Consider the following 14,280-nt stretch of genomic DNA (forward strand, 5'->3'; position numbering starts at 1 on the left):
GGTCCTGGGGGGGTGGGGGTGTGGTTTCGTGGGGTGGGGGGAGCTTGGGAAGTGGGGGTCTGAGCAATGGGGCAGAGGTCAGGCAAAGATCCAGGGGGTGGGGGTGACGAGGGGTCAGAGGTCCATGGGGATATGGGGGCTCTGAGGTCGGGGCGGGGTGGTGGGGTGGCGGAGGTCCAGAGATGTCGGAGACCGGGGGGGAGGGGGGGGCGGTGTCAGAGGTTAGGCGGTGGGGGTGTTGGAGGTCGGGGGGTTGGCGGGAGTCCCATGGTGTAGTTCTGGATCTTTAGAACAGTTACTCGGAAGTTAGAAGAGGTTTTAATTCTTCTAGCTTTTTCTGGGTAACTATTGGTATAACCTTGTCGGAACCATCCGGAGTTTGCAATTTAAACTGCATTTTCAGGTGGTTCCCAACACAGCGCAATTGTCCAGGGGAAGTGTGCACTTCTGGACAATTGCTGTGCAAATCCTTACCTGGGAACTTCCCAGAGGGATTCCCGAGCACATCTTAGAGGTATCCTCCAAATCCGACGCTGGGGAGATCGGAAGTTACAAGCCCTGGCGTTCAAAGAAAGCTCCCCGAGGAGCACTGGGCCAACTACAATGGCGATACCACACCGATACCCCAAAAACTGGACCCCCCTCTGTGAAGGAGGATCCTCAAGTGATAAACCTAGATTTCCCTTCAACCCCACTTTCACCAATTCTACACAGCAAACCCACATGCGAAAATGCTGAGAAAAATGATAATTGGCGAGACAAGACAGTAAATTCAGTGTACAGACACATTACTCAGACACAGACACATACACAACATTATTCACTCATTATACTTAAAATGTACAAAGGAAAGCATGGGTGAGGGCAGATAGGTATGTTGACACTGTCTTTGGTAATAAATGCTTTTATTGAGAGTAAATTTTACTTATTAAATATAAAAGTAATCAAGGAGGATCATACAGCTGCTTCTATGAATGTGGAAACATGTCATCTTTTTCCATTGAGAGAATTGGGCCAAGTGTCAAAATCCAAAAGGGACAGTCCAAGACCCAGACAGTGGGGCAACAACACGGTTAAAAAGGCTGCAATGTTGCCTTAAGTCAAGAAATATTGATTCGTTGAGGTCAAAGTCCATCTTTAAATTTGGGGGTTCCATGAGGCAGGAAAGGACGAAGATGTTTTCAACTTACAGTAGCATTTTTTTAAAAATTCATTCATGGGATGTGGGCTTCACCGGCTGGGCCAGCATTTATTGCCCAACCCTAATTGCCCTTGAGAAGGTGGTGCTGAGCTGCCTTCTTGAACCGCTGCAGTCCATGTGGTGTAGGTACACCCACAGTGCTGTTAGGAAGGGAGTTCCAGGATTTTGACCCAGCGACAGTGAAGGAACGGCGATATATTTCCAAGTCAGGATGGTGAGTGACTTGGAGATGAACTTCCAGTTGGTGATGTTCCCATCCATCTGCTGTCCTTGTCCTTCTAAGTGGTAGTGGTCGTGGGTTTGGAAGGTGCTGTCAAAGGAGCCTTGGTGAATTCCTGCAGTGCATCTTGTAGATGGTACACACGCTGCTCTACTGTGTGTCGGTGGTGGTGGGAGTGAATGTTTGTCAATGGGTGAACCTCCCATGTGGAATACTGAGGGAGTGCGAGGGTTAAGATATCCTGGTAAAGGACAAGTTGAAGTGGAAGAAGATCGCTACAGGACTCATCAAAACATGTAGAAGGGATTTTTATCCTGCCAATCACACAAAGTTTATGTTGAATGCCTTGATCTTGGGAATTAAAAGGTCAAATAAAGTCCTTCATATCAAAGTAATCAATGAAATTTTCACCTGTAGCAACTTTTTAATAATGTAATTTTCTTTTTTAATTACTGTAATATAAACTATACGACAACAATAAACCATTTGCTCAGAATCTTCATAAATCTTACTCTTGGTAAATAAGATTAAGTGAATAACAACCAGTTTTCTTTTAAATCTGCTCAGGCAATGCCTGGATAACAAACCACTTCCCTCGTGGCCTAGTTGAGACGTGCATTGCCTGAAGTCATGTCATGTCAATCGTGTGCCTGACACCAGACTTCTGAAGCAACTGTTCCACTTGGAACTCCTTGTGGCAGGAGACTGCCAGGACAGCAGCAGAAACACTTTGAGGATGACCACAAAGCATCCCACAAGAGGTCAAACATCCCCAGTGTCTCAGGGGAGACCCTGGCTTGTGACCGACCAAACTGGAGAAGGCTCATTCGGGAAGGCACCGAACACATCGAGAGACATTGTTGGGAACGTACGGAGGTGAAATCGAGGCGTCAAAGGGAGTGCGCACAAACCTCCAAACACCCCATCTACCCGACCCTTCAAGCACCACCTGCCCCCCATGTGGCAGAGTCTGCAGATCTCGCACTGGACTAATCAGCCATCAACCCATTGAACAAAGAGTGGAAGCAGGTCATCCTCAGGCAGTCCCTCGGGATTGAGAAGAGAAGGTAGCAGCAGTGAGGCTGGATGATCTTAAATCTGGGCAAAGCCAACAGAGTTCGAATTGTCTCAATCCCCATCCTGGGACAGTAATGGGGAAAATCAACGAGGGCCCTGGCTGTTGAGCAAAAGGGAGCGGGGACTTGCCGGGAAATGTAGGTTTTGGTTAAGGAGAGAGGGCACGCTCGGGACAAGTTGTGCTGTCATCCGCACACACAATTTGACACTATTATTGTGTTAAAGGCATTTTATAGATGCAAGGCCTTGCTGCAGTTTTCAGGAGCAGGATCCCAAGCCACCGTTTGCTGCCTCAAGCCAAGGACGCTTTGGGTTTTTCTTTTAAAGATGAGACACAAATCAAAGAAATCAAAATAAGGGAGTATCTCTTTGTTGTATTTATTGACACTTCTTCACATATATGAAGTAGCATTGACAATTTGGAGGCACTCCCCAAGGGCCTAAGCTACAAACCTACTTCAATCTTCTTCTGGACTCTCAGTAGATGACATTCTGAACAAGTGGGACTTGTTCAGTAAATCCAAACAGACTCTGAAATGTTTGCACATATCGGAGCCCGGCAGCCAGCCATTGATCGATTTTTGCATTCAAGCCAGCTGCTGCTCTACAAATTACATTTGCATTTGAGCAGCACATAAAACTGGACACCGCCTCTTAATTTTTTTTACAAGGTTCATGCTTCTCCTTGTATCTCTCTGCGCACTGCTCAGCATTTCCAGGCAGCATTTGTATTGACCAATTAGTGCTGAATGGCTAACCAAGTGTCAGCTTCCAGAGTATTCAGACTGCAGGTTTCAGTCTAAAATGGTTCAGACACCGCTCACCGATTCGGTGAGCAGCGGAGACAAACAAGACCAGGGTAGCCCAAAGCTCAGTAACCCGCTCTGTATGGTGTTTCCCGCTATCTGCTATTTTGTGCATGTGAGTCAGTTGTATAGCCACTTGTTTGACTCCCAATCCAGGGACTTGAGCACAGAATCCTGACTAACACTTCAGGACGGTATTAAGGGTGTGCTGCACTGTTGTAGGTACCATCTTTTGCCTGTTTACCAAGGCCGTATCTGCCCTCTCCAGTGGACATAAAAGATCCAGTGGCACTGTTCTGAAGAAGCGTTCATCTCTGGATGTCCTGTCCTGCACTTATCCGCCAAGCAACATCAGGAAAAACAGATGATCTGTTCATTATTTCATTGCTATTTGTCGGAGCTTGCACTGTATCGATTGGCGGCTGCATTTCCAACATTACAACAGGGAAATCATGCTGAACCTTTATAAAACTCTAGTTAGGCTGCAACTAGGGCATTGCATCCAGTTCTGGTCACCAAACTTTAGGAAGTATATGAGGCCTTTGAGAGGATGCAGAGAAGATATACCAAAATGGTTCGAGGGATGAGGAATTTTAGCTGCAAGGTTAGGTTGGAAAAATTGGGGTTGTTCTCCTTGGAAAAAAGGAAGCTGAGGGGAGATCTGATGGAGATGTACAAGATTTTGGCAGATTTTGATAAGGTAGACGAGGAAAAGCTGTTCCCATTAGCTGATGGTGCAAGCACTAGGGGACACAGATTTAAGGTTTTGGTCAAGGGATGCTAGGGGGAGAGGCGGGGGGGATGTTCCACAGTATCTTTACAGTGCAGAAGGAGGCCATTTGGCCCATCAGAGCCTTTTTTTATGCAGTGAGTGGTAATGACCTGGAACTTGCTGCCTTTAAGGGTGGTGGAAGTAGAGACGATGAATGATTTCAAACTAAATTGAATGGACACTTGAAGCAAATTATCTTGCAGGGCTAGACGGACAGAGCGGGTCAATGGGACTCACTGGATTGCTCCACAAAGAGCCGGCATTGATTTGATGGGTCGAATGGCCTTCTTCTGTCCCTATGTCAACAGTGATTCCACTTGAAAAGTAGTTCATCCCTGGCTATGAGATATCCTGGCAAAATTCTACAAATCTGATAATGACCAGATGATCCGTTTCTGGTGACACTGAGAGGTAAATATAGGCCAGGGCACTGGGGAGAGCTCTCCTGCTCTTCTCTGAAATAATCCCATGGGATCTTTTACCTCCACCTGAGAACAATGACGGAGGTCTTGGATTAATGTTACTGTGTTGTCAAAACAATAACTATCCTGTGTTGTAAACTTACGACTGAGAGTATTCCCAGACTAACTACCCTGGGCTGTTCAAATAAAGTGAGAGATCAAATCTTAACAGAGTTTCTCCAGAAGGATGGCAAGTTTTCATTTCCTGAGCTGAGATTGAAGTAGGTAATAGTACCATTTTACCAACGACCTGCCAATTAAAAAACAAATGTGTAATGTAAATAATGTTCTGCAACAGTCCTAATGGAAGGGAGTGCCCTACAAGAGTGCACTTTAGATGTGAAGTAGTAGGCGTTGCCTTCAAAATCCATTCCCCAGACAGGTATGGGACAGTGATAATGCCATTGATCATTTGGCTGATTTAGGAAGTGGCGTGTTGAGGCTGGAGGAAGCAAGTCAGAGTTAGAAAACATAAGCTTAGTTAGTAAAAGGCAACACTTTCTTATCCTTCTGACTCCCCCAGCGGGTCATTGATAGGAAAAGTCAAGCGTTTATATTGCACTTTTCAAGACCACCAAACGTCTTAAAGCACCTTGGAGTACAACAAAGTACTTTTTGAACCGTAGTCACTGTTGTAAGAAGTGCAACAACCAATTTGCAAACAGCAAGCTCCTACAAACAGTAATATGACCAGATAATATGTTTGAGATGCCAATAGAGCCCTAACGAAGCTCTCCTGTCCCACCCCCTTCTACCAGCTTATATCTCATCTCATTTTTATATGTCTTAGTTCTGATGAAGGGTCGTACGGACTCGAAACGTCAACTCTATCCCTCTCCGCAGACGCTGTCAGACCTGCTGAGTTTTTCCAGGTATTTTTGTTTTTGTTCTAGATTTCCAGCACCGGCAGTATTTTGCTTTTATCTTAACGTTTTTGAGGAACAAATATGCACCAGGACACTAGGGCCTGAGTTTTGCAGGCGGCAGGCGAGCTCAGCAGGAGCAGGCAGGACAATAAATCGATCGGCTCTGCGCCGACACTTTCCGCAGGCAGGACAACTAAGGCCCGCCCAGTGTAAGGCTCGAGCCGTAGCGCTCAGCACTACCTGTGCGGATGGTGGGGGGAGGAGAGAGAGAGTCGGGGCCCAGTGCTCTTTCACGCATGTACGCCAAACGAGCGCTTCAATCTCCCTGAGGCACGGAGCTGCCTCGGGGAGACTGAATTGATATTGAAATAATTAAATAAACGGAGAAAGAGTTGAATTAAACATGTCCCACCTCAGGTGACTGTGTCACATGAGATGGGACATGTTTTCATAGCTCGGAAGTTTTAAAAAATTTATGTAATAAAAGCTTTAGGAAACCTCGTCCCGCTCGTGGATGAGGTTTCCTTAAAAAAAAATGCGAAGGCCGCTTTGCCTTTTCGCCTGCCCGCCAACCGTAAGGTTGGACAGGCAGTGTTAGCAGTTACATTAATTACTTCCTTAATGGCTGTAATAGGCTGTTTAAATATCGGCAGGTACGCAGCCGACTCTGGAGCGTGCTCACCGAACGCAACGTCGCGATACAGCGCAATGGCATCAGGACACATGCCCGACGTCACCGCATGTCATTTTATGCATCGGCGTGTGTCAGGCACGCCCCCCGCATGCCAACTGGAAAATCCCGCCCAAGGAATAAATAAACTGCAGGAGTATGTCCCACAGGCAGGAGTACGTCCTACAGGCAGGAGTACGTCCTACAGGCAGGAGTACGTCCTACAGGCAGGAGTACGTCCTACAGGCTCCAAGTTCCATCATCTGTCAATGAGCTGATGTGAATGATAATGTTACAATTGTCCGCCTGTGCCTCATATGGTGCTGGGGAGTAAGGGGCTGGGGGTAAGAGACGGCTCCAAAATCAGTCAGGGTTCTTCAAGAAGTCATGCGGACTCAGAACAGTAACTCTGTTTTTCTCTCCGGCTGAGTTTTTCCAGCATTTTCTGTTTTTATTTTAGATTTCCAGGCTCTACAATATTTTGCTTTTATTTTCTTGTTCCAAACCTTTATTTAGTAACCCTCAGTGGAAATGAGCATCAGATGAAGCTAAATATCAGGCTGAGCTATAATGCCCCAAACCCCTTCCCCTTCTCCTCCTACAGCCAAGCTTCCGTCTAGCTTGAAACCTGTGCAATGTCTGATGCCATGAACTCTTCCAACACACTCACTGCAACCAACGCCCTCACTGCAACTAACACCCTCTCTGCAACTAACACCCTCGCAGCAACCAACACCCTCACTGCAACTAACGCCCTCACTGCAACTAACACCCTCGCTGCAACCAACACCCTCACTGAAACTAACGCCCTCACTGCAACTAATGCCCTCTCTGTAACCAACACCCTCACTGCAACTAACGCCCTCACTGCAACTGTAATACCTCTTTAACAGCACTGGATCATGTACATATTGGGGTTGTAAGCAAAGCATGAACAAGGTTGCAGATGTCCCTTTACAGACAGCTAACAAGCAACAACAAAAACTATTATGTCTGCATGTTAAAACCAGTAATAGTCCCTGGAGGAATTTTAGGGCTTGAGGCAAAAATGCTTCCTTAATGCTAATACCCTAAATTATTACAGAAAGATGTTAAATTTGTGTCAACTATAAAGCACAGTGGAAGAGAATTTTATCCTTTGAATGAAGATCGATTTATTCATTTATATTAAAAAAAACTAAGGCGCACCTTTAACTTACTTTCTCACTGGAATACCATGTTATCAAGGAAAACTATCGAATTTCCATTTCAATTGATTTTCAACAGGATTAAGTACTGACTTGTGAGCCTAAGTGACACAATGGGACACTTAAATCATGTATGTTTAAAGACAAATGGGGAAAACCCCTCATTTGTTATTGTGTGTGGACACTTATAATCCAAGTGCGCCAATATTTGGAAAACAGAGCACACAGTCTTCGGAAAATGAGATCCTCTAACAGACAGCTTTTTTTTTTTGACTAACTTGTATAAACTGCATCAATGGGAAAAAGCAGCAGTGGATTAAATGTCTTGAGAGTGGATTTCAATCTACCATACGCAGCCTTTGCTAAAGCCTGCGTTGGCTCATCCTTTCAAATCGATAGGTACTCGCGAATGTAAATCCTGTGCCTCTGCTGTTTATATAGGATCAGGCAAGACCAGAAGAAGGCCATTCAGCCATCTTGGACTTGCCAGCTCTTTGAAAGAGCTAATATTGCAGAGCTATCCTTACCCGAGGCTGCTTCTTGATGTATCCCTGCTGCTGGTGCACTGACGCGATGCCGCTTGTACTAATGGGATGAAGATCGAAGCATCGGCAACGTCAGTGAATGAGGAAATAATATGGTGGCCAGTAGTTGAAGGATCACGTCAGCAACTTGAATATTTCTGATCAGATCTTCCCTGAATGTCCCAGAGAATGGCAGGGTGGGAATGGAGTCCAATGTAAGCCAAGAAAAGTAAACACTGGGCCTCTGTAGACTCACTGAGTGTGCAATGTGCCTTTTAATCAGAACAAAACGGCAGCCACCATCAGTTGACTTCCCAGTTACTGTGGCCAGCAGTGAAGGAGAGGGAACTGAGATGTTAAATTGATTTCCCTTTTGCCAGAGACACAACTTGGTCTGCTTAATAATCATCGCAGCTCGAGTCAGGGTTACCAAAAATGAGGTTTGATATAAATACAGGTATGGTAGGCATGATTGTTGGAGGGACATTTGCTACTTCTAAAAGTATTGATAACTTAAAAGAAAGACCTTGATCTTACGTAGTGCTATTTGTGTTCCCAAGATGTTCCAACGTGTTTCTCAGCTAATGAATTCCGTTTGAAGTGGGTTTGCTGGTGTTTTGTAGACAAATGTGGCATGGCAAAGTCCCACAATCATTCACAAAATCACAGGGCAGAAGAGGCCCATCGAGTCTGCACCGACATGTGAGAAATACCTGACCTACCGAGCTAATCCCATTTACCAGCACTTGGCCCATAGCCTTGAATGTTATGATGTGCTAAGTGCTCATCTAGGTACTTTTTAAAGGATGTGAGGCAACCCGCCTTCACCACCCTCCCAGGCAGCACATTCCAGACTGTCACCACCCTCTGGGTAAAAACGTTTTTCCTCACATCCCCCCTAAACCTCCTGCCCCTCACCTTGAACTTATGCCCCCTTGTAACTGACCCTTCAACTAAGGGGAACAGCTGCTCCCTATCCAAAACAAAAACAGAATCACCTGGAAAAACTCAGCAGGTCTGGCAGCATCGGCGGAGAAGAAAAGAGTTGACGTTTCGAGTCCTCATGATCCTTCAACAGAACTGAGTAATATTAGGAGAGGGGTGAAATATAAGCTGGTTTAAGGTGGGGGTTGGGGGGCGGGGGGGGGAGAGAGAGAAGTAGGGGGGTGGGTAGTTGTAGGGACAAGCAAGCAGTGTTAGGAGCAGATACCTATCCACCCTGTCCATGCCCCTCATAATCTTGTACACCTCGATCAGGTCGCCCCTCAGTCTTCTCTGCTCCAACGAAGACAACCCAAGTCTATCCAACCTCTCTTCACAACTTAAATGTTTCATCCCAGGCAACATCCTGGGGAATCTCCTCTGCACCCCCTCCAGCGTAATCATATCCTTCCTATAATGTGGCAACCAAAACTGCACATAGTACTCCAGCTGTGGCCTCACCAAGGTTCTATACAACTCCAACATGACCTCCCTACTTTTGTAATCCATGCCTCGATTGATAAAGGCAAGTGTCCCATATGCCTTTTTCACCACCCCACTAACAAGGCCCTCCGCCTTCAGAGATCTATGGACACACATGCCAAGGTCCCTTTGTTCCTCAGAACTTCCTGGTGTCATGCCATTCATTGAATACTTCCTTGTCAAATTACTCCTTCCAAAGTGTATCAGCTCACACTTTTCAGGGTTAAATTCCATCTGCCACTTATCTGCCCATTTGACCATCCCGTCTATATCTTCCTGTAGCCCAAGACACTCAACCTCACTATTAACCACCCGACCAATAACAGTATAAATGCTCAATCTGTCTGAATGATGCTTGTCGAAGAGTAAATGTCAGGCAGTATGATCCGAAAAACTCGGTGCTCTTTCCAAAATATAAACGGTGCCATGGGATGTATTATGTCCCTCTTAACAAGCAGACAGGGCCTTGGTTTAAAATCGTATGTGAAAAATGGCCATGTCCCTGAGTACTGTGCTGGAGTGTCAGCCAACGATGCGTGCTCAACGAAACTCAACAATACTTCGGCAACAGCACCTCATCTTTTTAATAGGCACGTCCGATTCTAACAGTTCAACAATTTCAGGTCATAATTATTTTTCGCACAGCAACTTCTGGTGGTGATTATGCTGTTGTCATTTACGCGTCCCCTGGACTCATCATTTGTTTCTTCACTTGTACCATTACCAACTCTTTTTGCCTTGCACTACCATCCCTTTTGTCATTTAATGCTCCTGCCTTGCCCTATAACAGACCTTCCCATTTGTTTTCAGCTGAGACATTAAACTGAGGCCCCACCTGCCTGCTCAGGTGGATGTCAGAGACCCCATGACGTTATTTCAAAGACCAGGGGAGTTCTTCCTGATGTCTTGGCCAATAACCGTCCCTCAATCACATCACAAAAACTGGTCATTTGGGTCATTATCACGTTGACTTTTGTAGGACCTTACCGTGCCTAAATTAACTTGTCACATTTCCTACATTACATTTCAAAAGTATTTCATTGGCTGGAAAGCACTTTGAGATGTCCGGTGGTCGTGACAGGCACTATATAAATGCAAAACAAAAACCGAATTACCTGGAAAAACTCAGCAGGTCTGGCAAAAACTTTTACTTTTCCAGGTAATTCTGTTTTTGTTTTGGATTTCCAGCATCCGCAGTAGTTTTTTGTTTTTAACTATATAAATGCAAGTCTTTTTCCCATCCTCCCCACTTTCACCCACTTAAAACCTATTAGAATTCTAATTTTTTTCAGTATTGATGAAAGGTCATCAACCTGAAACATTGGGGTCAATAATAACGGGGGAGGGGCGGGGGGGGGGGCGGGGGGGGCAAGGGGAGGGTGGGAGGTGCGAATAGGTTTGCCTCTCCGGAAGTAAAGTTGGCAGGGAGCCAATCAACGCTGGCCCAACCCACAGCCAAAACACCCTGCGGGCGGGCTTAATGAGGTCAGTGTGGGACTTCTGCCCCTCACTGGGGAGGAAGTCACGCCCCCTGGAGCTGTCGGCCAATCCGAATGGCTGACAGCTCCATCAGTCCCGGCAGCGCCAAGAGCACGTTAGTGGGTGCTGCCAGGATGGCAAGAAGACGATGAAGACCAAGGCCCATGGATCCCTGGAGCAGCTAAGTCCAGAGAGTTGGGCAGGGAGGGTTTTGGATGGTCAGGGAGGGGTTGGGTTTAAGGCTGGGCAGGGGGGCGGGATTCAGTCTGAGGGCGGCTGCCCTGCAATCCACAAAGGGCAGCCCCTGAAGGTTAAACCCTCCCTTCATTCCTGCCCTTTGAAAAATCTAGGTTAAAACAAATCGGGCTGCCCACTCCTGCCCAGCTGCCCACGCCAAACGTTTTATGGTGTGGGCAGCCTATTTGACCTTCGGCTGCCTGTATGAATAGCGCCGACAGGCTGCCGATTTCAGCACCCACTCACTGATGGGAGTGAGCTCGGAGGTGGGTGGGAAGGTAGCGGGGTGGGCACTCGCCCTATTTCATGTACCCCTCCACCAGAAACGTGCCCTCCCGCCTGTTAAGTCTGTTTCTCTCTCCACAGAGGGGCTGCCAGAGCTGTTGAGTATTTTCATAATTTTCTGTTTTCATTTCAGATTTCCACAAGAACCTGTGAACTTCTTATTCAGGAGGTGAGTATGGAAGAGGATAATTGCATTTATATAGCGACTTTCGTGACTTCAGGTCATTCCAAACCGCTTTACAGCCAATGAAGTACTTCCACTAAAACAAATGAAGACCGAGAAGGTTTAATAAATTTCAGGGCCTAAGTGCTAAACTACTTTTATCAGTCAGGTACAGTGCAAACAAGCCAAAGGCCATGTAGAGAAACACGTTGATTAAAATATACGTGCAGCAGATTGGAATGCGGGCACCAATTAAATCAAGTGGATGGTCCTGACTGCTCTGTAGTGGTTCTGCCGAAGGGCCATGAAGGCTCGAAACGTTAACTGATTTCTTCTCCGTCGATGCTGCCAGACCTGCTGAGTTTTTCCAGGTAATTCTGTTTTTGTTCTGTAGTGACAGCGTTCGGGCCAATCAATCACAGGAAGTAACAATTGTTCATTGTGTCTCGTTTACCTTCCTTCTAACAACGAGACAGGAAACAAAAGCCTGAATGAATCAACCAGCCCATGCTCCCAACTCAAAACAAAGCAGGTGGAAAACACATCATTGTTGTATGACTTCATGTAGTATTTCCATTGTCAGCATTCGCACAGGGATAGCTGGAGCGGTGTTTGAAGTAAATAACACTATGATATGGAAATATTCAACAGCTGATCATGAAGGAGCCTGGGTATAGGAGGAGCTGGGGTTTGGGGCGGGGGGGAATGGGTTAAGGATTAGGGTTGAGATAATAAAAGGAAAGCGCACATTTACAAGAGGTACATTGCTTTTCCTCTTTAAATTAATCATCATTTCATCTCTGGCAACTGAAAACCGGATGTTTTTATCACATGAATTTGACTGGAAGAAAGATTTGCATTTATGGAGTACCTTTCATGACCCCAGGTCATCCTAAAATGTTTTACAGCTAATTAAGTACCTTTTGAAGTGCCAGTATAATGGTAGGTATGTCGGCTGCACATCCCAAAGACTGGCGAACCGTTTCAAACAGCATGACCCAGCCGCTGTTCGCAATGGGCAGGGCCCGGGCTTGCAAAGCTCAAAACACAGTGTCCAACATTCGATGTGATTGGACAACATTTGCTAAATAATCCTCAGTGTGCTCAGAATTACGCTGACAACCAATTTAAGATTGTCAATCAGGCTCACAATGTGGCACATTTGCGTGTTCTGGAAGCTACATATATTAATGCACGGGGCCCAGTTCTTCGCAGACAGAAAGAACATGTACAGACATTGCGCCTGTTTCAGCTAAACAAAGTAAGTGACAGCCATTCGCTGACTCATTCCTCAGGGCAATGCCTTGACCAATCAGGGTCAAGCTGTCTGGTTTAAATTTCAAACAATGCTCAGCAGTTAACTGTCAGTCACCATCAGTGGTGCATCTCCACGGCAATGCCACTTTCCACCAATCATCACTCTCTTCACAAACTGTATAAATTGTTGTTTTTCCCCCTTATATTGGTATTCTTGGGAGTGTCCTGATGAGTGCAAGACCTAAAGCTTCGACATGTCTTTTTTCAGCAATTCTTTTTGAAGCATAGTCACTGTTATGGTGTCGGAAATGCAACAGCCAATTTTCACTCAGCAAACTCCCACAAGCAGCAATGTGATAATGACCAAATGATCTGTTTGAGTGATGGTGGTCAAGGGATAAATAATGGCCAGAACACTGGGGAGAACTCCCTTGTTCCTCTTCAAAATAATGTCACAGGGTCTTTTACAATTTCCTGAGGAGGCAGATAAAGTCTCGGTCTATCATCTCATCTAAAAGACATCTCCGATAGTGCAACCAATGCCAACTCATACCCTTCTAACCACCCCGAATGGCCCCTCATAACTCCTATGCCAACTTAATGCCAGCCCATGCCCCACACATCACCCTTTGTCCTTACCACCTCCATGTCAACACACCTCGTATCCTTGGGCACTTCCTGGACAGTTTTGACACTTCCTGGACACTTCCTAGCTGAACAGTTCCTTGACAGCTAAACATTTCCTTGACAGCTGGACAGGTCCAATGAGTTTGTGCGTAAAAAGTGTACAATCACGTTTAATTCTAACAATCCCAAAGCATGCCTTACCACTCCTAAAGGTGGCTCAGGGTCCTATCCAAAGAATCCACCAAGTTCAGAACTCTAGTTACCTGTGCATTCTGGGGTTCATGCAGCTCAGGTTTAAAAATCAGAAGTCAGTGGAGGCAGCTGGTGATTTAAATGGCCAAATTTCTGCCATTTGCACAGGTGTGAAGCCTGACCCGACTCCTGTCCTGCCCCCACAAAGGTGGGAATTATTGGGTTTGAGGGCTGGATTTAGAAAACCGGCCATTTCTGGGATTTTCAACACGTGTGTGTGTGTGTGTATGAGAGAGAGAGGGATTGTGTGTGTGTGAGAGAGTGTGTGAGAGGGAGAGAGCTTGTGTGTGCGTATGTGTGAGAGTGTGTGAGAGAGATTGTGAGAGAGTGAGTGTGTGTGTGTGAGAGAGAGGGAGAGACAGAGAGATTGTGTCTGTATGTTAGAGTGTGTGTGAGAGACAGAGATTGTGTGAGAGACAGAGATTGTGTCTGTGTGTGAGAGTGTGTGTGAATGTGTGAGAGAGAGAGAGAGAGAGAATGTATTTTGTGTGTGTATGTGAGTGTGTGAGAGAGAGAGAGAGAGAGGGAATGCATTTTGTGTGTGTGTGTGTGATTTGTGTGTGTGTCTTTGGTGAAAGGAGAGGGAATGCTGAATACTGTATTTTTGGAGCTGTGTTTGATGTCTCTTTACTTTTCTGCAATAAACTGGTACAAAAATGTTGTCACTTAAATTTATTTACCACTTTGAAGCAGGTGCCAAAAATGAAATGTGACTTTGGGATGTTGGTCAAC

The 14,280-nt window shown here is 45.9% G+C and overlaps 1 protein-coding gene across 3 annotated transcripts in view; it reads right to left on the reverse strand.

The window, feature by feature from the left end:
* Nucleotides 1–14,280, reverse strand: part of LOC144686077 (protocadherin-1-like) — a 384,044-nt gene that overhangs the window by 210,966 nt on the left and 158,798 nt on the right. Inside the window, exon 2 of one of the 3 annotated variants that reach the window (XM_078551236.1) lies at nucleotides 1,637–1,735. The exons of the other annotated variants lie outside the window; for them this stretch is intronic. Within the exon in view, the coding sequence (XP_078407362.1) occupies nucleotides 1,709–1,735 (27 nt within the window). The 3' untranslated portion in view covers nucleotides 1,637–1,708. Of the gene's footprint in view, nucleotides 1–1,636; nucleotides 1,736–14,280 lie in introns of those variants that run through there. 3 annotated transcript variants of the gene reach the window in all.

Source organism: Cetorhinus maximus, chromosome 10 (genome assembly GCF_964194155.1).
Source record: "Cetorhinus maximus chromosome 10, sCetMax3.hap1.1, whole genome shotgun sequence".
Classification (NCBI taxonomy): Eukaryota; Metazoa; Chordata; class Chondrichthyes; order Lamniformes; family Cetorhinidae; genus Cetorhinus; species Cetorhinus maximus.